At 41.8% G+C, this 26,249-nt stretch overlaps 2 protein-coding genes across 5 annotated transcripts in view; both read left to right on the plus strand.

The window, feature by feature from the left end:
- The first annotated feature begins 206 nt into the window (after positions 1-206).
- Positions 207-13,848, plus strand: LOC110521232 (cytochrome c oxidase subunit 5A, mitochondrial). 2 transcript variants are annotated; one of them, XM_021598670.3, is made up of 5 exons: positions 207-432; positions 3,628-3,747; positions 11,103-11,224; positions 11,541-11,658; positions 12,436-12,595. In XM_021598670.3, exons 1-4 carry the CDS (start codon positions 360-362, stop codon positions 11,646-11,648), a joined length of 423 nt encoding a protein of 140 aa, XP_021454345.1. In that variant the 5' UTR covers positions 207-359; the 3' UTR covers positions 11,649-11,658; positions 12,436-12,595. The 2 variants fall into 2 exon arrangements, with proteins under 2 accessions (XP_021454345.1, XP_090087188.1); XM_090231062.1 differs by lacking the exon at positions 12,436-12,595 and adding an exon at positions 13,691-13,848 and having other exon boundaries at positions 246-432.
- Positions 13,849-15,405: 1,557 nt separating this feature from the next.
- The window catches only part of LOC110521233 (AT-rich interactive domain-containing protein 3B), a 29,144-nt gene continuing 18,300 nt past the window's right edge, over positions 15,406-26,249 (plus strand). Inside the window, exons 1-3 of one of the 3 annotated variants that reach the window (XM_090231063.1) lie at positions 15,624-15,711; positions 15,878-15,950; positions 17,655-18,293. In XM_090231063.1, the coding sequence (XP_090087189.1) occupies positions 15,927-15,950; positions 17,655-18,293 (663 nt within the window). In that variant the 5' untranslated portion in view covers positions 15,624-15,711; positions 15,878-15,926. Of the gene's footprint in view, positions 15,712-15,877; positions 15,951-17,654; positions 18,294-26,249 lie in introns of all 3 variants that reach the window. The other 2 variants (XM_090231064.1, XM_090231065.1) reach the window with 2 other exon arrangements.

Here is a 26,249-nt window from a genome sequence, read left to right on the forward strand (position 1 = left end):
AGTTATTGTAGTCATTTTCAGCTTTTTAATCATTTGTAAAAATGTCTGAACAAAATTCCCCTTTGACATTGTGGGTTATTGTGTAGATCAGTGGCACAATATAAATTGATCAATCTTTAAATTCGGACTGTAACACAACCAATGTTAGGGGGGAAAAAACAATTTTAAAAAGTCAAGGGGTGTGAATACTTCCTGAAGGCAGGCACTACGTATTAAATGTGAGCGGAGAGAGTTACTTTTATAACTTTGCGCATGCGCCGTGGGAACTTGGAATTGCGCTACCAGCTAAAATCCTTGAGTCAAAGTCTGATCCCATCAAAATTTGCTTGTCCGTAACGTTAGCTGACTGTCGCTGCATCATGTTTCGAGCCGCCGTCCGACTTTCGGTGTCCGGTGCCCGGAGTTTGACACGGCCACAGCTCGGACTTACAGGTATTATTGTGTTATCACTTAATTTCGTAGTTTGGGACGTTCATGCGGAAATCACTGTCGGCAGTCGTTTTTGGCTGGCTAGCTAATGTTAGCATGTTACTAGCACAATCAGTTGCGAATGGTTAACTACAAAATACACGTTTTCGGTGAACTACAAGTGGTAGACGTGTTAGATGAGCTATACCCCTTTAATCCTTAAAACAAATGTAATGTTTAAAAACGCTCTGTAATATTAAAGTGGATTTTTTAAAACATTTTTTTATTGATGTCCTTGCAATGACCGACTGCTTGAGGTGAGGCTTAGGCCTGTAACTAGCAAGTTAACTATCTAATGCCATAACCATGGCCTATATTTGTCTAATACTAGCTAGCGAATTACCACTGGATAGCAGATGACTTGCCAGCCATGTCTAACTAGCTTACGTTTGCATATAGACTGGAATGGTTGTTAAACTCGATGCTAGATTGTGCTTTTAAATGAAGGACTGTAACATTAACTAGTACTAACAGGCAGCAACTCTAGCTAGCAAACCAGCTCGACTAACTAGTAGCGAACTACTGCTGGTTAATAGTACATTGCCGCATAAACCCATTAATAGACCTGCTCACTGATTTGGTGCCTATTGACGATGGTATACTATGACCAGGGGTATTTTAAGATCCCCGAAGCTCGTTCTGAACATGGGCGGCCACATGTACTAATTAGCTGGCGGGCTCCAAACACCGGTGTAAAGGCTTCGGTGTGGCTGGTGCCTAGCCGAATTTAGCTAACCGTGTATGTTACCCCCTTAAAATACCTTCGGCAATAGTACTGTCTGTCCATTTTTTTTTTACAATTTGAAGCCAGTATCCACTTCCTCAATAGTCCGAATTAATCTAAGAACTGAAATCGGTCAATAATTCGTTTTTGCAGATATCTTAATTGCACAATTTCAGATAATGTTTGGTGCAGTATTTTTCAATGAGGAAAATGGTCATGAAAACTAGTAGTCTCTCGTTGAATAACATACTTTTATTGAAGAGTCCCTACTGTTGACCAATCACCGATGAAGGGGTGTAGACTTCGGCTCCGTACTTCCGTTTTCCTCAAGATCATTTGTGCCCGAACAGCCGAAAAAAAAACGAAGTCCAAAACGAACAAACGATGTCATATGTTCGACTGGGGAGCATGCAGACGCCTTATGCGTAACTGGGGAGGAAGTGTCGTTCACTTTAACTGGAGACACACACACACACACACAGTTTATGGATATGTGCAAAGCTGCTACAGTAAGTGTTAAGACTATTTCTCGCTGATATGAAAGATAAGGGGTATATCAGTATATGGTTTGAAAACCATTTATCAAGTGACGATTATTGACTTTAAAACGTTAACACAGCGTCGGAATTTTAGTTCACCAACCGTGGCCGACGCTAACCACTGAAACCCCTACTGTTATATTAAGGGTTTTCTATAGCGAGGTGCTGCCCTGCATAGCTCAAGCCATAGCAAATGGCATAACTTGTTAGCTATATTTTCTCAACATATATTGGAACATATTTGGTTCTTAGAAAGCATAACTTACTTTGTCTAGCTACCCAGACTCCTTGCTCCAGACAAACAGGGATGTTATTATATTCTCCACAATGACTCTGGTTACCTCCCTGCACCGAAAGCTCACACATTTGGGTCTGTCTGATTGGTCCAGAAACCGATTGGTTGGACCAGACCCAGCCCACAGGTGGGTAAAAGCAGCGTTTAAAAAAAAAAATAACAAAAAGTTAATGACTTTGATACTCTGATTGGTTAGACGATCCAATTGCTGATTACTTTGTACAACACTCCTCATCACCTCAAATGACTAAAATGATGGCCGTCTCAGACCGAAGTATGTAGGGAACGACAGAGCAGGGGAAGCATTTACTCAGTCGTCAGGCTATAATTTACTGTGCCTTCAACCTGGCTTCCATTCCCTCACCATGTTGGACTGTGAACAATTTAACCATTAATGGTGCCATGACTGCCATCTAGCTAGGTCATGCCAATACACTGGTCACACAATGTCAGTTTTTACTTATTTACATCTACGGCCCTAGTAGATGTAGCTAAATACACTTGACTAGTGATGGCTCTGCTACCCGACCCCTGACGTTATACATCAGGTTCTCTTTTTTTCCCCCATCAATAACTAGGGTACGGGCAGGGCTCGGTTATCACTAAATGACTCATTTAGAAGCTTTGTGCTCTGCTTGCTGCGCTGTAAAGTCCCAAAGGTCTAAAATCATAACATGGTGTCAGAAGTGCTTCAACCTCATCAAATATAAGACAAATTATTTCACAATGTTCGCGATTTATCGGAGTTTAGGGTAGTTAAATCAACTACAACAACAAATATTTGTCATATGCGCCTAATTACAACCGGTGTAGACCTTACCGTGAAATGCTTACTTACAAGCCCTTAACCAACAATGTAGTTCAATAAATGGAGTTTAGAAAAGATTTACCAAATAAACTAAAGTAACACAATAAGTTAACAATAATTAGGCTATATACAGGGGGCACTGAGTTAATGTGCGGGGGTACAGTTAAGTTGAGGTAATTTGTTCATGTTTGTAGGGGTGAAGTGACTATGCATAGATAATAAACAGCCCAAGTGTTGTTGCTATGCATACTCAGCCCCTCCCATGTTTTGAACTGGGATCTGAATATCTGTGGCCCTGACTAGAGTCTGAGGCGATGCTCTAGTCAGACTATAGGCTCTCTATTCCCCAAAGAAAAGGGGTGGGGCTTAGAGAGCCTATAGTCTGACTAGAGTCTGAGGCGATGCTCTAGTCAGACTATAGGCTCTCTATTCCCCAAAGAAAAGGGGTGGGGCTTAGAGAGCCTATAGTCTGACTAGAGTCTGAGGCGATGCTCTAGTAAGACTATAGGCTCTCTATTCCCCAAAGAAAAGGGGTGGGGCTTAGAGAGCCTATAGTCTGACTAGAGTCTGAGGCGATGCTCTAGTCAGACTATAGGCTCTATTCCCCAAAGAAAAGGGGTGGGGCTTAGAGAGCCTATAGTCTGACTAGAGTCTGAGGCGATGCTCTAGTCAGACTATAGGCTCTCTATTCCCCAAAGAAAAGGGGTGGGGGGAGGGCTGACTCCCAAAATCCATGGTGGTATAAGACTGAGGTGACATTTTTCTTTAATAATCCCTGTATCTTTTCCTGCAGCTCCCCTGGTCCAGAGGTGTTATGCCCATGGTGGGAAGCTGGAATCGGACGAGGAGTTTGATGCCCGCTGGGTAACCTATTTTAACAAGGCAGATATTGATGCGTGGGAGCTGAGGAAAGGTGAGTGACGATGAAATCACATGGTCAGCCCTACGATTATGACGAAGAGCATAGTGCACAGCTGCATTGATTACTTGGAAGAGTGTGTGTATGTATGTTTTTATGTGTGTGTGTGTAAATCTCTATATACAGTTGACTAGATATCAGTAGTTCTCAACTAGGGTTGTGGAAGTCATGACATTTTGTCAGCTGGTAAGTGTCATGCAAATAACTGCTGGTCTCATGGTAATTGACCGTTAATTAACAAAGCATGTTTAGCATCTTCACTCATAGCCTACAAACCACTGATGCCGACCTTTGGAACATCTACAATTGAAAGTCTAATAAATCAATTTATACTCAACAAAAATATAAATGCACCAATATAAAATATTTGGCTTAATTACATTAATTACATAGAATCACAAGGTTCAGTCAATTGAAAGAAATTCATTAGGCCCTAATGTATGGATTTCACATGACTGGGCAGGGGCGCAGCCATGGGTGGGCCCGGGGGGGGCATAGGCCCACCCACTTTGGGAGCCAGGCTCAGCCAATCAGAATGAGTTTTTCCCCACAAAAGGGCTTTATAACAGACCGACATACTAAAGAAAGTTCTCAAGAAACGCGTTGTGAAAATGTCGTATTTCAGAAGAACAGAATACCGTATTCTGAGTCATCCTTATGTTGGGCCCTGATCTGGTTATGCCATATGGCTGTAGGCTACACTAGTTAATTTAGCAGACAAGATTTGCTTATGATTATTTTATAGTAAGTAATACAATTGAACGTGGCTGAAATAAAATAGAAGATATGATTTCCGGAGGAGTTGAACGGTTAACAAAATTATTATTTGAAACAGGTACTCCTATATGCTTTACTTTAAAGTTAAAAAAAATATATATATATTTTTTAATGCAACTTTAGTTGTGATCCGAACCTTAGGCCAAATGTTTTGGTTTCTAATACATTCTTAGGCTGCATGATAAAACTACATATGTTTTGAAAAAAGTTGCATGAAAGGCATGACCTCTGCTCAGTTAATTGGTCAGACTACACACAATCAGTCTCTCATTCACAATGTGACAAGGACTTGATGTTATTCTCACCATCAGACTATTCTCCATTTTTATTTGGTATTTACATATAACCTACAATGTGTTGAATTATCTTTTTTTTTAGACATTTTTGCTAATTTTTTTTAATGGTGGTTAGACATTTTTGCTAATTTATTAACAAAACTTATATTACATTTACATAAGTATTCAGACCCTTTACTCAGTACTTTGTTAAAGCAGCGATTACAGCCTCGAGTCTTCTTGGGTGTGACACTACATGCTTGACACACCTGTATTTGGAGTTTCTCCCATTCCTCTCTGCAGATTCTCTCAAGCTCTGTCAAGTTGGATGGGGAGCTTCGCTGCACAGCTATTTTCAGGTCTCCAGAGATGTTGGATCGGGTTCAAGTCCAGGCTCTGGCTGGGCCACTCAAGGACATTCAGAGACTTATCCCAACCTTCGCCCCAGTCTGAGGTCCTGAGCGCTCTGGAGAAAGTTTTTATCAAGGATCTCTCTGTACTTTGCTCCATTAATCTTTCCCTCGATCCTGACTAGTCTCCCAGTCGCTGCCGCTGAAAAACATCATGCTTTCGCCACCATGCTTCGCCATAGGGACGGTGCCAGGTTTCCTCCAGGCGTGACGCTTGGCTTTCGGGCCAAAGAGTTCATCTTGGTTTCATCAGACCAGAGAATCTTGTTTCATGGTCTGAGAGTCCTTCAGGTGCCTTTCGGCAAATTCCAAGCAGGCTGTCATGCCGTCTGGCCATTACTGTAAAGGCCTGATTGGTGGCGTGCTGCAGAGATGGTTGTCCTTCTGGAAGGTTCTCCCATCTCCACAGAGGAACTCTGAAGCTCTGTCAGAGTGCCCATCCAGTTCTTGGTCACCTCCCTGACCAAGGCCCTTCTCCCCTGATTGCTCAGTTTGGCCGGACGGCCGGCTCTAGGAAGAGTCTTGGTGGTTCCAAACTTTCATTTGAAGAATGATGGAGGCCAATGTGTTCTTGGGGACCTTCAATTCTGCAGACATGTTTTGGTGCCCTTCCCCAGATCTGTGCCTCTACACAATCCTCGACACAGTCTCTGTGCTCTACGGACAGTAGAAGTATTTCTGATTAGTTTTTATAAACGGGCAAACCATTTCTAAACCTGTTTTCGATTAGTCATTTAGGGTGTATTGTGTGTGTGTGTGTGTGTGTGTGTGTAGACAGAGGGCGGAAAATATACATGTCATTTATTTTAGAACAAGGCTGTAACGTAACAATGTGAGTAAAACGTCAAGGGGCCTGAATACTTTCCCGCATACTAATTATACAAATAGGCCCTATTATAATCAAATTCGCTAGCTTCTACTTGCTTTAGCATGGTTTAAATGATTCCTGTCTGTATGATACAGTACAGTAATACAGTTCACTCAAAGATTAGCCTAATGGAGCTAGTTTAATCGATTTACCCAAGAGAACATGTAGCTAGCTCCATCTATGGGCTTTTGTGTTTTTCCTCTCGTGCGGAATTTGCAGTAGCCTTTATCATATGTATTGGATAACGCCACAATCATTTGGGCTTCCTTGAGCTCATTAATAAATGTATTTTTTTTTGTTATATAGTACTCCTAAAATGTATTTCATGTATGGCTCGTTAGGTTCCGGTAGCATCGGGCTTGACTTTTATACCAAAAGCTATAATCAAATCCAGACATATTTATATACTTTGGAATGACACTTACGGTTTTAGCGGGAAATCCTGGGTTACCCGGGAGTAAAGTGATTTATTCTCGGGATGGAAAACATTTCTAAAATACGGGTATGCACTTGAACAGAGGACTCTCTTCCTGCAGTTCCTTTTCATGCCAGCCGGGTACGCTACTCTTGTCGTGAAGCGGCGCGATATTAATTCATTAACATTAGAGAAGTTGAGAAATAAATGGGCCTAGCCTATAGAACGCTGATGCGATCTTTTTAATACAGGCCATCAACTTTCTCACTCGGTTGCGTTAGCCTATAGAACGCTGATGGGATCTTTTTAATACAGGCCATCAACTTTCTCACTCGGTTGCGTTAGCCTATAGAACGCTGATGGGATCTTTTTAATACAGGCCATCAACTTTCTCACTCGGTTGCGTTAGCCTATAGAACGCTGATGGGATCTTTTTAATACAGGCCATCAACTTTCTCACTCGGTTGCGTTAGCCTATAGAACGCTGATGTGATCTTTTTAATACAGGCCATCAACTTTCTCACTCGGTTGCGTTAGCCTATAGAACGCTGATGGGATCTTTTTAATGCAGGCCATCAACTTTCTCACTCGGTTGCGTTAGCCTATAGAACGCTGATGTGATCTTTTTAATACAGGCCATCAACTTTCTCACTCGGTTGCGTTAGCCTATAGAACGCTGATGGGATCTTTTTAATACAGGCCATCAACTTTCTCACTCGGTTGCGTTAGCCTATAGAACGCTGATGTGATCTTTTTAATGCAGGCCATCAACTTTCTCACTCGGTTGCGTTAGCCTATAGAACGCTGATGTGATCTTTTTAATACAGGCCATCAACTTTCTCACTCGGTTGCGTTAGCCTATAGAACGCTGATGTGATCTTTTTAATACAGGCCATCAACTTTCTCACTCGGTTGCGTTAGCCTATAGAACGCTGATGGGATCTTTTTAATGCAGGCCATCAACTTTCTCACTCGGTTGCGTTAGCCTATAGAACGCTGATGGGATCTTTTTAATACAGGCCATCAACTTTCTCACTCGGTTGCGTTAGCCTATAGAACGCTGATGGGATCTTTTTAATGCAGGCCATCAACTTTCTCACTCGGTTGCGTTAGCCTATAGAACGCTGATGGGATCTTTTTAATGCAGGCCATCAACTTTCTCACTCGGTTGCGTTAGCCTATAGAACGCTGATGTGATCTTTTTAATGCAGGCCATCAACTTTCTCACTCGGTTGCGTTAGCCTATAGAACGCTGATGTGATCTTTTTAATACAGGCCATCAACTTTCTCACTCGGTTGCGTTAGCCTATAGAACGCTGATGTGATCTTTTTAATGCAGGCCATCAACTTTCTCACTCGGTTGCGTTAGCCTATAGAACGCTGATGTGATCTTTTTAATACAGGCCATCAACTTTCTCACTCGGTTGCGTTAGCCTATAGAACGCTGATGTGATCTTTTTAATACAGGCCATCAACTTTCTCACTCGGTTGCGTTAGCCTATAGAACGCTGATGGGATCTTTTTAATGCAGGCCATCAACTTTCTCACTCGGTTGCGTTAGCCTATAGAACGCTGATGGGATCTTTTTAATACAGGCCATCAACTTTCTCACTCGGTTGCGTTAGCCTATAGAACGCTGATGGGATCTTTTTAATGCAGGCCATCAACTTTCTCACTCGGTTGCGTTAGCCTATAGAACGCTGATGGGATCTTTTTAATGCAGGCCATCAACTTTCTCACTCGGTTGCGTTAGCCTATAGAACGCTGATGTGATCTTTTTAATGCAGGCCATCAACTTTCTCACTCGGTTGCGTTAGCCTATAGAACGCTGATGGGATCTTTTTAATGCAGGCCATCAACTTTCTCACTCGGTTGCGTTAGCCTATAGAACGCTGATGTGATCTTTTTAATGCAGGCCATCAACTTTCTCACTCGGTTGCGTTAGCCTATAGAACGCTGATGTGATCTTTTTAATACAGGCCATCAAATTTCTCACTCGGTTGCGTTAGCCTATAGAACGCTGATGGGATCTTTTTAATGCAGGCCATCAACTTTCTCACTCGGTTGCGTTAGCCTATAGAACGCTGATGGGATCTTTTTAATACAGGCCATCAACTTTCTCACTCGGTTGCGTTAGCCTATAGAACGCTGATGGGATCTTTTTAATGCAGGCCATCAACTTTCTCACTCGGTTGCGTTAGCCTATAGAACGCTGATGGGATCTTTTTAATGCAGGCCATCAACTTTCTCACTCGGTTGCGTTAGCCTATAGAACGCTGATGTGATCTTTTTAATGCAGGCCATCAACTTTCTCACTCGGTTGCGTTAGCCTATAGAACGCTGATGGGATCTTTTTAATGCAGGCCATCAACTTTCTCACTCGGTTGCGTTAGCCTATAGAACGCTGATGTGATCTTTTTAATGCAGGCCATCAACTTTCTCACTCGGTTGCGTTAGCCTATAGAACGCTGATGTGATCTTTTTAATGCAGGCCATCAACTTTCTCACTCGGTTGCGTTAGCCTATAGAACGCTGATGGGATCTTTTTAATGCAGGCCATCAACTTTCTCACTCGGTTGCGTTAGCCTATAGAACGCTGATGTGATCTTTTTAATACAGGCCATCAACTTTCTCACTCGGTTGCGTTAGCCTATAGAACGCTGATGTGATCTTTTTAATACAGGCCATCAACTTTCTCACTCGGTTGCGTTAGCCTATAGAACGCTGATGTGATCTTTTTAATACAGGCCATCAACTTTCTCACTCGGTTGCGTTAGCCTATAGAACGCTGATGTGATCTTTTTAATACAGGCCATCAACTTTCTCACTCGGTTGCGTTAGCCTATAGAACGCTGATGTGATCTTTTTAATGCAGGCCATCAACTTTCTCACTCGGTTGCGTTAGCCTATAGAACGCTGATGTGATCTTTTTAATACAGGCCATCAACTTTCTCACTCGGTTGCGTTAGCCTATAGAACGCTGATGTGATCTTTTTAATACAGGCCATCAACTTTCTCACTCGGTTGCGTTAGCCTATAGAATGCTGATGTGATCTTTTTAATACAGGCCATCAACTTTCTCACTCGGTTGCGTTAGCCTATAGAACGCTGATGTGATCTTTTTAATACAGGCCATCAACTTTCTCACTCGGTTGCGTTAGCCTATAGAACGCTGATGTGATCTTTTTAATACAGGCCATCAACTTTCTCACTCGGTTGCGTTAGCCTATAGAACGCTGATGGGATCTTTTTAATACAGGCCATCAACTTTCTCACTCGGTTGCGTTAGCCTATAGAACGCTGATGTGATCTTTTTAATACAGGCCATCAACTTTCTCACTCGGTTGCGTTAGCCTATAGAACGCTGATGTGATCTTTTTAATACAGGCCATCAACTTTCTCACTCGGTTGCGTTAGCCTATAGAACGCTGATGGGATCTTTTTAATACAGGCCATCAACTTTCTCACTCGGTTGCGTTAGCCTATAGAACGCTGATGTGATCTTTTTAATACAGGCCATCAACTTTCTCACTCGGTTGCGTTAGCCTATAGAACGCTGATGGGATCTTTTTAATGCAGGCCATCAACTTTCTCACTCGGTTGCGTTAGCCTATAGAACGCTGATGGGATCTTTTTAATACAGGCCATCAACTTTCTCACTCGGTTGCGTTAGCCTATAGAACGCTGATGTGATCTTTTTAATGCAGGCCATCAACTTTCTCACTCGGTTGCGTTAGCCTATAGAACGCTGATGTGATCTTTTTAATACAGGCCATCAACTTTCTCACTCGGTTGCGTTAGCCTATAGAACGCTGATGTGATCTTTTTAATGCAGGCCATCAACTTTCTCACTCGGTTGCGTTAGCCTATAGAACGCTGATGTGATCTTTTTAATACAGGCCATCAACTTTCTCACTCGGTTGCGTTAGCCTATAGAACGCTGATGGGATCTTTTTAATGCAGGCCATCAACTTTCTCACTCGGTTGCGTTAGCCTATACAAAAATTGTACAATACGGCTTTAATAGAAAGTTATTTTAAATCCATGCATCAACCAGCAATGAGGAGCTGGCTCTCGCTGAACAGGTGCTCCTATTACGCTCCAACTCAATGCCAGGGCTCTGTTTTTATTATTTAAAAAAAAAAAATATTTCATTAGCATTGATGTCAGAGATGAGAGGGACAATAGAGCACTGAGTACCAGGCCATCAGCAAGTTTTTGTAGGTTATGAATGACCATCAACGACATCAGAGCATTTTGGAGAAGCCTAGTTACCATGACTCAACGGTCATGACTTATGACTGCCGATGTGGCGGTAAGATGGTCACCATGCCAGCCCTATGCTCAACCTGTCCTGGTTACTGAACCCCAATCATATTTTCCTCTGCCCTGAGTCTTCCCCAGGGGTAATGGTAGTACGACAGAACCAGCGCCCTAGATGAGCAAAACCATTTTTTTTAAGGAATGATTTGAGTGAACAAAATCTATCCTTTTGGAGTCTCAAGTGACTTGCCGTCATTATTTTTTTTTTTTAAATCAACTGTTGTGAAAAGTAGACCTCTTCTATCATCCTGTGGTAACTAACCCTGGCGTTGTTTGTCCAGGGATGAACACGCTGATTGGATACGACCTGGTGCCTGAGCCTAAGATCCTGGAAGCAGCTCTCCGAGCCTGCCGCAGATTAAATGACCTGGCTAGCGCCATACGTATCCTGGAGGCTGTCAAGGTGAGTTGGAGGATGCTCCTCGGAACACGTCAAAATGATAACGATCAGTTCTAGAAGAACGCGTGTTGAATGGCAATGACCCCTTTGACCCCCCCCCCCCCTAGTCACTAGTCTATCCCCTTTCTGTATGTTTACTCTGAACATGAGGTATATTACAAACTCCCAATTTTATATATATTTTTTGTAATCATTCTGCCCAGAAATAAACAAAACATATATATATATATATATATATATACACATATGTGTGTGTGTGTTGCTGCACATCGTCCCTGACATTTTCCTCAAAGCAGTTGGTTTATGTTGTTTCCCCCAGGACAAATCTGGCCCCCACAAAAAAATCTACCCATACTTAATTCAGGAGCTGCGACCAACACTAGAGGAGCTTGGTATCTCTACACCTGAAGAGCTTGGCATGGACTAAGTATAGATGGGTAGGTATCCAATGGACATGCACTGTCTAAGCAATAAGGCCCGAGGGGGTGTGGTATATGGCCAATATACCACGGCTAAGGGCTGTTCTTAAGCACGATGCAACGCGGAGTGCTAGGACACAGCCCTTAGCCGTGGTATATTGGCCATATACCACAAACCCCTGAGGTACCTTATTGCTATTATCAACTGGTTACCAATGTAATTAGAACAGTAAAAATAAATGTTTTGTCATACCTGTGGTATACGGTCTGATATTCCGGCTGTCAGCCAATCAGCATTCGAACCACCCAGTTTATTACAGTCTTTATACCCTGAATCCCAAATGAAACATAATCGGCACACGTTGTGTTTGTCATTTTAAATCATATTTATATTGGGGGGGGGGGGGGGGGGGCTCAATATGCTTTCAAATAACTAAAACCGAATTGAAACTGGTGTAGAAATTATAATTATTATTTTTACTGTGTCCACTAATCACTGAACTGAAAGCTAGATTTGTTTTGTGCTCTTACTATCTAAAACCATGGGTGGAGGAGTATCTTAGGGCAAATTGACAGCAAATAAATATAACCAATTTTCAGTGCGGCCCTTCGGGCCTAGTTAAAGACTAAATGAGTCACGCCCTAGGCAGTTGTATAGATCTTAGAGGATTGGATAGGTGTAAGCAATATGGTGATGGCTCCATCTGGTATATTACCCTTTAGATAGGCCTGGTGGAAATGCAGCGATAGTGCTTACACCTGTTCTCTTAACTGAAATAATGTTTTCCTCCCTAGTTTTCTCTGGGCTGCTGTTTTCTCTGGGCTGCTGTTGTCTCTCTGGGAACCTTGTACTTCGTCTTTGCCTCGTATAAATGTGATATTTAATTTGGGCCTTTATTAAGTTATTTTGCTTGTATAATATTGATGAACCTAATAAAGGAAAAAATACAATTTTTATTTTTTTATTTTTTTAAATGTGTCAAATGTGCTTCTTGGTATCATTTTAGATATGTTTGCATTTCAACATTGCAGGTGATTTATATTATTATTTTCTTCACGTTTTTAAATGTAACTAGGGAAGTCTGTTAAGAACAAGGATGGCCTACACCGGCCAAACCCTAACCCGGACGATGCTGGGCCAGTTGTGCTCCGCCCTATGTGAATGCCGACTGACTGAACTACAGATTGCCTTGAGTCATAAATAACTATTAATTATTTGTAGATCAGTCACAATTTAACCAAAATGCCTCACGTCTGCTGGGGCGGCAGGTAGCCAAGTGGTAAGAGCTTTGGGCCGGTAATCGCAAGGTTGCTGGAGCGGATCCCCGAGCTGACAAGGTAAAAATCTGTAATTCTGCCTCTGAACAAGGCAGTTTAACCCACTCTTCCCTGGTAGGCCATTATTGTAATTGACCGTTGAGGTGGTGGGTGCGGTCTGTCAGGAAGTCTAGGACCCATTTGCAAGGACCATTCTAGTCATTTTAAAGTAGCCCATTATCATCGTCTGACTGCTCAACTCAGGAATCGCCACCCAGTTGACTACTTTAAAATGGTAGAAGCCCTCTGGCAATGTCCATGCTAAAACGCATTATCTGTGATTTAGTCTCTGACAACAGGCTGATGACAACTCTGATAAGTTTGTTTTTGGGTAAGTTGCCAAAAGGTGACCAAGCCATAGAGAAAGATAGAGGACTCATTTGTATCAGTGTTGTTATAGCATCCACTCAGTGCATTTATAACAACCTAAACATTCCAAACATCTATTAAATCAAATAAACCTCAAGCAGCAATTGAGCAATTACCTTTTTTTTGTTTACCAAATAAGACGCTCATTGACCTCCATACAGAACTCCTCACTTCTGGGCAGTGTTGTAAAGTACTTCAAAATATTTTAAAGTACTACTGGAGTAGTTTTTGTTTTGTATTTCTACTTTAATATTGATATTTTTGGGAACTTTTACTTCACTACATTCCTAAATAAAATAATATGCTTTTTACTCCGTACATTTTTACATTTTGACACCCAAATGTACTCGTTACATTTTGACAGGAAAATGGTCCAATTCACACACTTATCAAGAGAACATTCCTGGTCATCCCTACTGCATCTGATCTGACGGACTCCAAACACAAACGCTCCGTTTGTAAATTATGTCTTGAGTGTTGGCGTGTGCCCCTGGCTATCCGTCAATAAAAATAACAAATGTGTGCTGTCTGGTTTGCTTAATATAAGGAAGTTAAAATGATTTATACTTTTATCAAATTGTATTTCTAACATGCGCCGAATACAACAGGTATAGGTAGACCTTACAGTGAAATGCTTACTTACAAGCACTTAACCAACAATGCAGTTTAAAATAAAAACAAACATTTTAGTAATTCCATTTACTTTTGATACTTCAGTATATTTAAAACCAAATACTTTTACTCAAGTAGTATTTTACTGGGTGCATTTTACTTTAGTCATTTTCTATGTTTTTACTTGGGTCATCTTTTACTCGGGTACGACTATTGAGTACTTTTTCCACCACTGCTTTGGGGTTTATTTTCGTGGACAGATTTTGGGCAGAGAAACCTCTCACTTTCGCTTCTTCCTCTGTCCATGGTCTCTGAGATCTTCCGTCCAACCGCGAACTGAATGATTTGCTTTTCAATGTTTAAATTCCTTATATTGCATTCGAGTAGCACTATAGCACCGGAGAACGTATCTACTAAACGAATGACTCTTGCACTGCTCTACCGTGACTATAGCAACTGGTGATGCAGTGTTACATGCATGTTACAGTGTGTTTATGCCACCAGGGAGCAGAATCGAGTCCTGAATTTGATAAGTACTGTTAACATATTTTTATATGCGGTTTTGACTAGAATATAGTTTGTCGCAATTTACCATAATGCATTAAAAAAAAGCCAGTTAGGGGAACATACGCAGCAGGTTAGCATAACTAAGTTAAGGTTAGGAAAAGGGTTTAACTAAAATACACCACCAAAAAAAATCCACTTTCGACTTCAATTTGACAAACTATATTCTGTTTAAGCAATGACCTTAATATGCGCTCATCACGCTGAAGCGCGTGGATGGCCTCCATTATAAAATGGGGGAGACTACATCAACATGGCCAAAGAGCAGACCTAGATATAGATTGTAGGCATAAACATGGTATGGTTATAGTTTTTTAAACATGGTGGTATAGAAATATGCCATGCAAAGAAATTGATAACCGCTGTCTGGTCTCCGCACCAGTGTAACATGTGATCGGACTTCCTAGCATTGTGCTTTTAAAGAAACGACTGTCCAGCCAGTAAACCCAGTTGATTGGTGTTTCTTCTGATGAGCGGGACAACAGTATGTTGATGGTTGTAGATTAGTCTGTTGGCATGAAAATAACTGAATTAGCAGGGAGCTAATGTGACCATTACAATTACAGCATGCTAAGCTAACTCGCTGTTACAGCAATAGCATACAAAAAGCACATATCAGGACGCCCCCAACACCTAACAGGTACCATACATATATATAAACATAGTGAACTCATACACGTTGTAAATCTGAGAATATAATACAGTATTTCAGAACGTGACCGACTGCATGGATGTCAATATCAGACTGGGAAGAATGAATGTTCGCGATCCCCCCCTAATCTGCAAGCATGACCAATGGCGTAACACCTTTTTGATATGTCAATTCAACCAACCAATAGGAATACATAAACATTGAATACATATTTCTGCTACCTCAAGTGGGAACGCAACTAACCCTGCTAAACGTGTAAAATACGTGGATCACCCATGTGCATGTATTGTTGATGGTGTTGGTTAGTAGGATATAAACTATGCTATGAAAAACACCTTCATATAGCAGGCTACAGTTGCGTCATTTGTTCTATAAACACTATTCATAGTGAATAGTATTTCACTTTGCTGTCTGAGGAGCACTGTGGTAAGAATTGACCAACACCATCATGTTGCGAACGAAGAGGCACCACTTTTGAAGTAGGGCGGGCCTTCTCTTGTTACTGTGGGGGTGTAGTAGACTACTAACCTATACAGGCAAAGACAATCAAGACCAGGGTGAGTTTTTTATGTTCAGGCTGCGGTCAGGGAGGTGAGGCCCGGCATTTACCCTACACTGGCCTCCTCGCCAATCTTCCTATCACAACAGTTACAGGCATTATATGGATTTCAACCGAACGTTTATCATAATAAACTATATTGGTATATAAATTGATTTACGTAGGAGAGAGAACGAGTGAAAAAGAAGGTTAAATTGGGAAGCTGAGGGGAGGATGGAAAACTCGAAATCGCAAATGGTGAGTTTCGATCGAGTCAGTTCGCTGCTGACGGACGGTTTCCTTTGGCACCGTTCCCCCATTTAGTTAGATACTGCAACAAATTGGGCAACAGTCGTGAAAGTGCATACGTCGTTTTACACTTTTGAAACTAATATTTAATAAACCATGATGGGACGACATTTTGTTACCTGGTCGGTGAATTGTTTACCTTATTCCTATACGTGTTTAAAGATTGAGACACTACTTTTGGAAAAGTAGGCGACTGTTGTACACGTCATGTTTGCTTTACCATCACCACGGAGCAGAAGAGATCATCACATTTTAGAAAGTTGTAGATTGATACATTGTTGTCGATGGAATCTCGTGAAATATACATTCGACAACATGTTTTCTATTCACCGTATAACCCTTCGTAGATCAATCGTAATTGTAAATTCATCTGTTGGAATGGTTTAAATGTAATGTAGACCAGGCGTGAGATTGTATTTATCTCAACAATAAGTTTGTTTGAGCCATCCACGTGCCAGTGTATCCTATTTATAAAAAAAAAAAACGGTCATTTCGATGTACTAACGGTCATTTCGATAGGGGCATATTTTATTTAACTACTTTGGTTTAATAAGTAATATTTAATTAATCATATTTTCATATTTCTATACCGTGTGGTAGGTAACTGCCCCTGTTTATCAAAGAAAACATGCCTCTCCTTGAATCGCTTTTTAAATTACTTTGAACATGCTGAAAAGAAAAGCCAATTATAGAAACTGTGTTGACTCTTACACTGCCGCCATTTTCTTTCAGGGTAACTTATAGACCTATATGTTAACAGCTGACCATACATTGTGTAGGTAAAATTCTGAAGTGGAGTGGTCGAGGCTCTACCCAGAACCCTAGCCAGCAGATCCGACATGCTTGCTTACTGGCTGCACTAGGATCCCTGTGTATATTAAGGACACTGTGTAGCCATTGTGAGATATGGCTTGGAAAACGTACCTCAATCCAGGGATGAGATATGCATTGGACTCCGAATTGGCCCATTATTCCAACTGTTAAACTGAGAAGATTGAACAACTGCTATACTTATTAAGCTAGCAGTTTAATCTTTACTGTGTAACAGTTAGGATAATGGGACAATTCGGAGTACAACGCATTTCTCCTCCTTGGATTGAGGAACATCTTCAGAGACATATCTTGTGCTAAATCAGCACAACACAGCTGATTTAAATAACCAACCCATCATTAAGCTTTCATTCTTTGAATTGTCTGTGTAGTGCTTGGGGGAAAAAATAAAACTAAATGCAGTTAGGGGGAAGGGGGAGAGCTGATTTAGTTTGGAAACCCTGTCTTGATATACACATGAATGCTGTCTGACCCTGGTGCAGCTGTAACCGAGCAGGTTGGATCTGCTGTCTACCCAGAACCCCATATATAGGACACAATCTTACACCCCTGTAACACCCAGCCATCAACTACATAACTATACAAATAAGAATATTCTATCTTTGGGAAAATCTTAATTATTATATAACAGTTATTTAAATTGCTATTTATAATGACGGCCTCCACAATGTATCTGCGTGTACATTGTTTATCTCTAGTCTATAAATTCCATAATGTATCTTTTTGTACAATATTTTTTACTTCCTTACATCTGTGGGGAAAAATAAGATATCTGTTTACAATATATTTACTCTACATTTCGTTGCTTTCCTCTCCCTACAGCCCAACCTATCGCAGGAGGCTGGGGGTGGTCTGGGTCTGGGTAGCCCTGTTGGTGTCAGACTAGAGGCTGTGATGGAGCAGCTCCAGAGACAGCAGGAGGCCAAGCTGGAGATGGACCGGCAGGAGAAACACCTCCGCCAGGCCCAGATGATGTTCATTAAACACGTAACTGCCACCCGGAACACTGGAGCCCCCCTGGACTCTGCCTTCCTGGGCAAACGGGTGGAAGGAACCGGGACAGGAAGGACCCCTCAGATGGGTCGGCAACAGACCGAGGCTGGTGGTAGTAACACCAACACTCAAAGTGGTGTGCATAGAGAGAACGGAGAAGAGGGACTGGGAGGTGAAGGGTCAGAGGAAGATGATGAGGAAGAAGAAAGGATGGCATATGAAGAAGAGAACAGTGAGGATGAGGATGATGGTGGCCACATGACGAAGATGTCTCCACTCCAACAGGATAGTTCCTTATCTTTTCCTCTGTATTCGACCTCTCCGTCAGCGGCTGCTGAACACAGCGCCCTTCCTATGAATCTAAAGCAAGAGTCTGTGGAGAAGGACCAGTCTACCACAGAACAACACTCCTTCACATCGTCCAATGGATTTGGAGATTGGAGCTTTGATGATGGACCATTCAAACAAGTAAGTTGTATTTCACCCTTCAACCCCTTACACTCTTGTCAATGTTTTGTGGTAAGATTTTACATTCCAAAAGCCAGGAGTGTGATCTACTTCCACTTGAAGAACATTGGAATGGGTCTCTACAGGGAATGTGCAGCCTAAACTGTGCAGTCACTTTTAATGACTGGCTTCATATGAAACTAATGCTTCACAGTGAGTGGCGGCATCTTTTTTTTTCTCGTCTTCTGTTGTTTTGTTTCCATCCCTCCTTACTCTCTGTTGACCCACTCACACTGAGAGTCAAGGACCGAACACTGCCATCTCTGCTCCTGCTGCTAAAATAATATAGTAACGTACAATGTCCCACTTTAGCAAAACTGTGTTTTTATTCAAAATGACTTGGTAGACTAGAGTGATTGCATAGAGCCTACATTTTTCTATTCTCTTGACGGGCTGTTAACATAAATGGAATAGCTGGCCAGCACACTGAGATTAATGCATTCTTTAGTAGGGGTGTGATCCTTATTGGACATGAACTCATGACTTTGGCATTGCTTGTAGCACCACTGAAATCCTCTTAACAATTGAGTTTACACAGACAGCCTGCACTGCTTCTGCTTCCTGTTTCTTCACATGTAGAGGTCAGGCAGAGAGCACAGAGAACTGTGTTCTCCTGGCAGCTAGCCCAACAGGAAGGGGAGAGGAGGTTATTCTCCCACTTTCTTCTTTGTCATCGTGTCTTCCTGGCCACTAGCCCAACAGGAGGGGAGTTTATTCAGCCTGGCGCTCCAGGGGTTTTCCCACCTTCTTTTGGCTCGTGTGACTTCTTCTTGTTTACGTCCCAAATGGCACCCTATTCCTAATATAGTGCACTACATTCTACATGGACTCTGGTCAAAAGTAGTGCACTATATAGGGAATAGGGTGCCGTTTGGGAGGGTACCCTCCACACTCTTCACACAGAAGGGTTCTTGGCAGAGCTAAGTAGCCTTGGCCTCTGTCCAAGATACTGTTGAATGAATGGGAACTACTGGAAGCAGCTGGTTCAGAATGAGATGTGATAGGCCGTAAAGTGTGAGACTAGTATTTGTGAATGAATATGACATCAAATAGTTTTATGGGGGGGAGGGGGGGGGGGGGGGCAATCGAATCAAATTCTATTTGTCACATGCGCCGAACACAACCGGTGTAGATCTTACAGTGTAATGCTTACCTACAAGCCCTGAATCAAAAAATGTTGTTAAGAGAAATACCTACAAAAATAAGAAATTTAAAGTAACAAATAATTAAAGAGCAGCAGTAAAATAACAAAAGCGAGGCTATATGCAGGGGGTACCAGTATTTTATATTTTAATTAGGATCCCCATTAGCAGCAGCTACTCTTCCTGGTGTCCACACAAAACATGAAACATTATACAAAACATCATTACACAAGAACAGCTCAAGGAAAGAACTACATACATACATCTTGGCCATGTTCTGTTATAATCTCCACCCAGCACAGCCAGAAGAGGACTGGCCACCCCTCATAGCCTGGTTCCTCTCTAGGTTTCTTCCTAGGTGTTCTGGCCTTTCTAGGGAGTTTTTCCTAGCCACCGTGCTTCTAAACCTGCATTGCTTGCTGTTTGGGGTTTTAGACTGGGTTTCTGTACAGCACTTTGAGATATCAGCTGATGTAAGAAGGGCTATATAAATACATTTGATTTGATATATTTTTTTAAAGGCACACATAGCCTACATGTGAATACATACACACAAACTATCTAGGTCAAATAGGGGAGAGGTGTTGTGCCGTGTGGTGTTGCTTTGTCTGTTTTTTAAAACCAGGTTTGCTGTTTATTTGAGCAATATGAGATGGAAGTTCCATGCAATAAGTGCTATGTATAATACTGTACGTTTTCTTGAATTTGTTCTGGCTTTGGGGACTATGAAAAGACCCCTGGTGGCATGTCTGGTGGGATAAGTGTGTGTGTAAGTTGACTAGGCAAATAATTTGGGATATTCAACACATTAATGTTTCTTATTAAATGAAGTGACGCAGTCAGTCTCTCCTCAACTCTTATTGAAGAGAGACTGGCATGAATAGTATTAATATCAGCTCTCTGATTACAATGAAGAGCAAGACGTGCTGCTCTGTTCTGGGACAGCTGCAGTTTAACTAGGTCTTTCCTTGCAGAACTGGACCATATGACTGGACAATAATCAAGATTAGATAAAACTAGAGCCTGCAGGACTTGCTTTGTGGAGTTTGGTGTCAAAATAAACGGAGCATCTCTTTTTTTTACGGCCAGACCTCTCCCCGTCTCTACAACCATTGAATCTATATGTTTTGACCATGACAGTTTACAATCTAAGGTAACAACAAGTAATTTAGTCTGCTCAACTTGTTCAACAGCCACACCATTTATTACCAGATTCAGCTGAGGTCTAGTACTTAATTTGTTTACAGAGAAATAGCATTGTATTTGTTCCAACACAATTTTTTTCCAACAGTTTGCTAAGAGCCGGCAGCAAGCTTATAGGTCTGCTGTTAGAACCAGCAAAGGCCACTATACCACTCTTGGGTAGGGACAAGACTTTGGCTTCCCTCCAGGCCCGAGGACAAAGACTTTCCTCTAGGCTCATATTAAAGATATTACAGATAGGAGTGGCTATAGAGTCAGCTACCGACCTCAATAACTTTCCATCTAAGTTGTCAATGCCAGGAGGTTTGTCATTATTGATCGTTAACAATAATTCTCCCACTTCTCCCACACTAACTTGACAAAATTAAAACTTGCACTGCTTTTCTTTCATAGTTTTTTCTTAATACATGAATATAATTGCTCACTTTTTGTCGTTGGGCATTTCCTGCCTAAGTTTGCCCACTTTGCCAATGAAATAATCACTCAAATAATTGGCAACATCAAATGGTTTTGTGATGAATAAGCCATCTGATTCGATGAAAGATGGAGTTGAATTTGTCTTTCTTTGTGCTCCACAACCTGCTCCACCCGTCGATGAGAATGGGGGCGTGCTCCGTCCTCCTTTCCCTGTAGTCCACAATCATCTCCTTTGCCTTGTTCACGTTGAGGGAGATGTTGTTGTCCTGGCACCACACGGCCAGGTCTCTGACCTCCTCCCTATAGGCTGTCTCGTCGTTGTCGGTGATCAGGCCTACCACTGTTGTCATCGGCAAACTTAATGATGGTGTTAGAGTCGTGCCTGGCCATGCAGTCATGAGTGAACAGGGAGTACAGGAGGGGACTGAGCATGCACCTCTGAGGGGCCCACGTGTTGAGGATCAGTGTAACAGACGTGCTGTTGCCTACCCATACTACCTGGGGGCTGCCCGTCAGGAAGTCCAGGATCCAGTTGCAGAGGGAGGTGTTTAGCCCCATGGTTCTTAGCTTATTGATGAGCTTTGAGGACACTATGGTGTTGAACGCTGAGCTGTACTCAATGAACAGCATTCTCACAGGTGTTCCTTTGTCATCCATTCTTATAAGCTTCCGGGTTAGAGTCCTGCTCCTTGAAAGCAGCAGCTCTACCCTTTAGCTCAGTGTGGATGTTGCCTGTCATCCATGGCTTCTGGTTAGGGTATGTACGTACAGTCAATTTTCGGGACGACATCATCGATGCACTTATTGATGAAGCCAGTGACTGATGTGGTGTACTCCTCAATGCCATCAGAAGAATCCTGGAACATATTCCAGTCTGTGCTAGCAAACCAGTCCTGTAGCTTAGCATCTGCTTTTTTTTATAGACTGAGTCACTGGTACTTCCTGTTTTAGTTTTTGCATGTAAGCAGGAATCAGGAGGTTATAATTATGGTCAGATTTGCCAAATAGAGGGCAAGGGAGAGCTTTGTATATGTCTCAGTGTGTGGAGTAAAGGTGGTCTAGAGTTTATTTATTTATTTTTCTCCATCTGGTTGCACATTTAACATGCTGATAGAAATGAGGTAAAACGCCTTGTTTCCCTGCATTAAAGGTATTTCAGTAACAAACCTCCAAGAACTAACAAAAGGTTGGACATAGACCGGGAAACACTTTTATTAAACTTTGAGTTAGCTGGGTGTGGGGCGACTTTTACCTGGGTGTGGGGCGACTTTTACCTGGGTGTGGTGTAAGATGATGAGTGCGGTGGGGATTTCTTTAGAGGTGCCTGACGTCAATCTTTTACTTGTTATTTTTGAAGGTAGTAATCCATTCTTACATTATTTTAGCCGCCCCCCCCAAGGTCATGTATCCACTACCCCCGACCCCTTGTAATTTCAACCATTCCATTTATTTTTCATCTTTACTGCACCCTATTGTCTTCCTCTTTGGTCCTAGTGTCAGTTTTCATTAAAGATGGTGGTGGAGGTGAGAGGATTTGTTTGAGATGATTACATCTTTCTGATTTTCCTTCTGTGTTCAATCCAGTTAAGAAACCATAAAGAAAGATACTTCCTCCATTTGAGTTGGATGGGTGTAGTACCAGGATAGTGTCCCGGATAAAGAATAAGTCTGCCTCCAAATGCTTTAATTCCCTTTCATCTTTTACTGCAGCCTATAGACTAGTTTTCCTCCTTAGTCTCAGGGTCAGATGTCATTAAAGATGGAGGTGGAGAGCCAGACTGGTTTGATGGCACTGTCTGTCCGTACAAAGGCTAGCAGATGCCATAAAATCCATTTACAAATGAGAGATTGGAGGATGGGTTTTAATTTTTAAAGCTTTTTGCTCAATAGATGTAAATAAGAATTTGTTCTTAACTGACTTGCCTAATTAAATAAAGGTTAAATGTATAAACCAATAGTAACATAGGCATAGAAAGCATAAAGTACACACACACATGATAACATACGCACTACATACACACGTTCACATTGATTTTGCGTTGTAGATATGTGGTAGTGGAGTATGGGCCCGAGGGCACACACACACTTAAGTGTGTTGTGGATTCTGTCATTAATTTATTGTAATGTTTTTACTGCCTCAATTTTGCTGGACCCCAGGAAGAGAAGTTGTTGCCTTGGCAGCAGCCAATGGGGATCATTTAATAAATGCAAATACAAAATGGTCGTCTGTTTCTCAGTTGGTAGAGCATGGTGCTTGCAATGCCATGACAGTGGGTTAGATTCCCGGGACCACCCATGCGTGAACTGAATGCACGCAGCACTATATCACTTTGGATTTTGTTTTTAAAAAGTCTGCTAAATACTATATATTATTCATGACAAAATCGATACCATAAACATGAGTTCAAAGGGGCCTGACCTTGTGAGTGGGCCCGAGAGGAGATCTTCTTTTTAGTACTTCATTTCTGTCAATAACAAAGTTAATTTGTCTTAACGAGGCTAGCCTGGTTAAATTAAATCAATTCAGTACTTACGTCATGGACCACCCCTGGTCCTTGCATAATTCCGCTGTTGCTCGGCAACGCTTTGTGCTGCAGTTTTAGCACAGCTGCACATGATCAATGGAGCCCTAAACACGGCCCTGATTTGGTTTTACTCTGGCCTCCATTTACGTTGATTGATGAGGACCAACTGTCTTGTAGAGAGATACAAGATGGTTTATAAACCAAATAGAAAAAGTTAAAGGGTCTGTCTTTACATTAGTTCTGCCTAGGGGTGTAACAGTTCACCGAACCCATGGTTTTGTACATATTACAGTTTTGGGGAAAGTTTAAATGCCATTCACAATGCTCAGCTTTCATAATGTTCCATGCATTGTTGTTGTGACCGGATCGACACGTTAGGCCTCTCAAGTTTCCATTCTGATGCTGCGTTTTTAACCATGTAGGAGGTGGGAATTTAAGTCAGAAAGGTTGCATGAATTCATGTGGTTTGAAGTAGTTGAGAAATGCCATTTTGGCTAATGGCCAACCAGGTGTGTCAACCATACACTAAAAGTACAGCTGTTATGCTGTCATCCCATAGGACGGCACACAATTGGCCCATTGTCGTTCTTGGTTAGGGGAGGGTTTGACCAGGCTAGACCGTCCATTGTAATTAAGAATTTGTTATTCACTGACTTGCCTAGTTAAAGGTTAAATAAAAAATAAGTGACAGCCCAATCACATTACCCCATCGTGCTACAAACATGCCTCCTTTTATGAGGGTCACAAGTGTGCATCTGGCGCTGAAGGAGGCGGTGTCATGGTGCGTTCGTAACCAAGCGGGAATCTACCACATACGACTGGTCAGAAAATACTTGAAAAGCTCTCAAACTGGTGATTTACTCATTCTCACACGTGGTGACCTCATTTACTAAAGAAATGGCCTCTAGTACAGCGTTTTCGGCAGTTAAATACAACAACAAAACAGTATTTTATAAAAAGCAATCTATTCATGTGGTTTATGAACTCAGTTATTTGTTTACAAGCATTTTTTTAATTTAACGTTTTATGTAACTTGACAAGTCAGTTAAGAACCAATTCTTATTTACAATGACAGAATACCCCGGCCAAACTCGGACGACCCTCATATCCGTGGCTATAAACCAAAATATATACCTACCACTCTTGTAATTTATTCTGTCCCGGTCAGAATTAGCTGCCAAGGGCTGCTTGAATTCAGAGGGGAGACAATGTTTCTTTTCGTGCCAGTCCGGTGTACTGGGGTGATGTCTGCGTGACATGGGTCAACGTGTGTGAGGTGTTGGCAGCTGCATAGGCTATTGTTGTTGAGCGTGGCAACACACTGCTTAATGTTTTGATCCACAACTCTCTGTACATCATTGGGAATCTTCTGGGATGCTAAAATGTTCCCAAACTGGCGATTTTTAAAGGACAATGGCAGATCCTCCAATTCTGGTTTATCCACCCATCCACTCGACATCATATAGAACTAGTTCCCGGCTGCGCCTCACAAAAGGACAGTTTTTGGAATGCGTCATTTAAGAATAGAATTTTACACCTTGTGTATAGTCTCTCGTTAAGGGAATAGCCTGGCATGTTTTCAGCTCAGATTTACTCGAGGCCTAGACCGCAGCATAGCCTAGTGGCCTTTGTTTTTATTTTGTACATTTTTGGTAGGTATTAATTAGGATTCACAGTACGGACTGAACCATCGGTACGAATACATGTACCCTTTACACCCCTAGTCCTGTTCCACCCTATGGGTTAAGTGTCTTTTACATTAGTCCTGCCACTCTGGAGAGTGTGTGTGTGTGTGTGTGAAATGCATGCATACATACAGTTGAAGTCAGAAGTTTACATACACCTTAGGCAAATACATTTAAACTAAATTTTTCACAATTTCTGACATTTAATCCTAGTAAAAATTCCCTGTTTTAGGTCAGTTAGGATCACCACTATTTTAAGAATGTAAAATGTCATAATAATAGTAGAGAGAATCATTTATTTAAGCTTTAATTTCTTTCATCACATTCCCAGTGGGTCAGAAGTTTACATACACTCAATTAGTATTTGGTAGCATTGCCTTTAAATTGTTTAACTTGGGTCAAATGTTTTGGCTAGCCTTCCACAAGCTTCCCACAATAAGTTGGGAGAATTTTGGCCCATTCCTTCTGACAGAGCTTGTGTAACTGAGTCAGGTTTGCAGGCCTCCTTGCTCGCACACGCTTTTTCAGTTCTGCCCACAAATGTTCTATGGGATTGAGGTCAGGCTTTGTGATGGCCACTCCAATACCTTGACTTTGTTATCCTTAAGCCATTTTGCCACAACTTTGGAAGTATGCTTGGGGTCATTGTCCATTTGCAAGACCCAGTTGCGACTAAGCTTTAACTTCCTGACTGATGTCTTGATGTTGCTTCAATATATTCACGTAATTTTCCTCCCTCTTGATGTCATCTATTTTGTGAAATACACCAGTCCCTCCTGCAGCAAAGCACCGCCACAACATGATGCTGCTGCCCCCGTGCTTCACGGTTGGGATGGTGTTCTTCGGCCTGCAAGCCTCTCCCTTTTTCTTTTAAACATAACGATGGTCATTATGACCAAACAGTTCTATTTTTGTTTCATCAGACCAGATGAAATTTCTCCAAAA

Source organism: Oncorhynchus mykiss, chromosome 4, assembly GCF_057628025.1.
Source record: "Oncorhynchus mykiss isolate SJ-2025 chromosome 4, ASM5762802v1, whole genome shotgun sequence".
Lineage (NCBI taxonomy): Eukaryota > Metazoa > Chordata > Actinopteri > Salmoniformes > Salmonidae > Oncorhynchus > Oncorhynchus mykiss.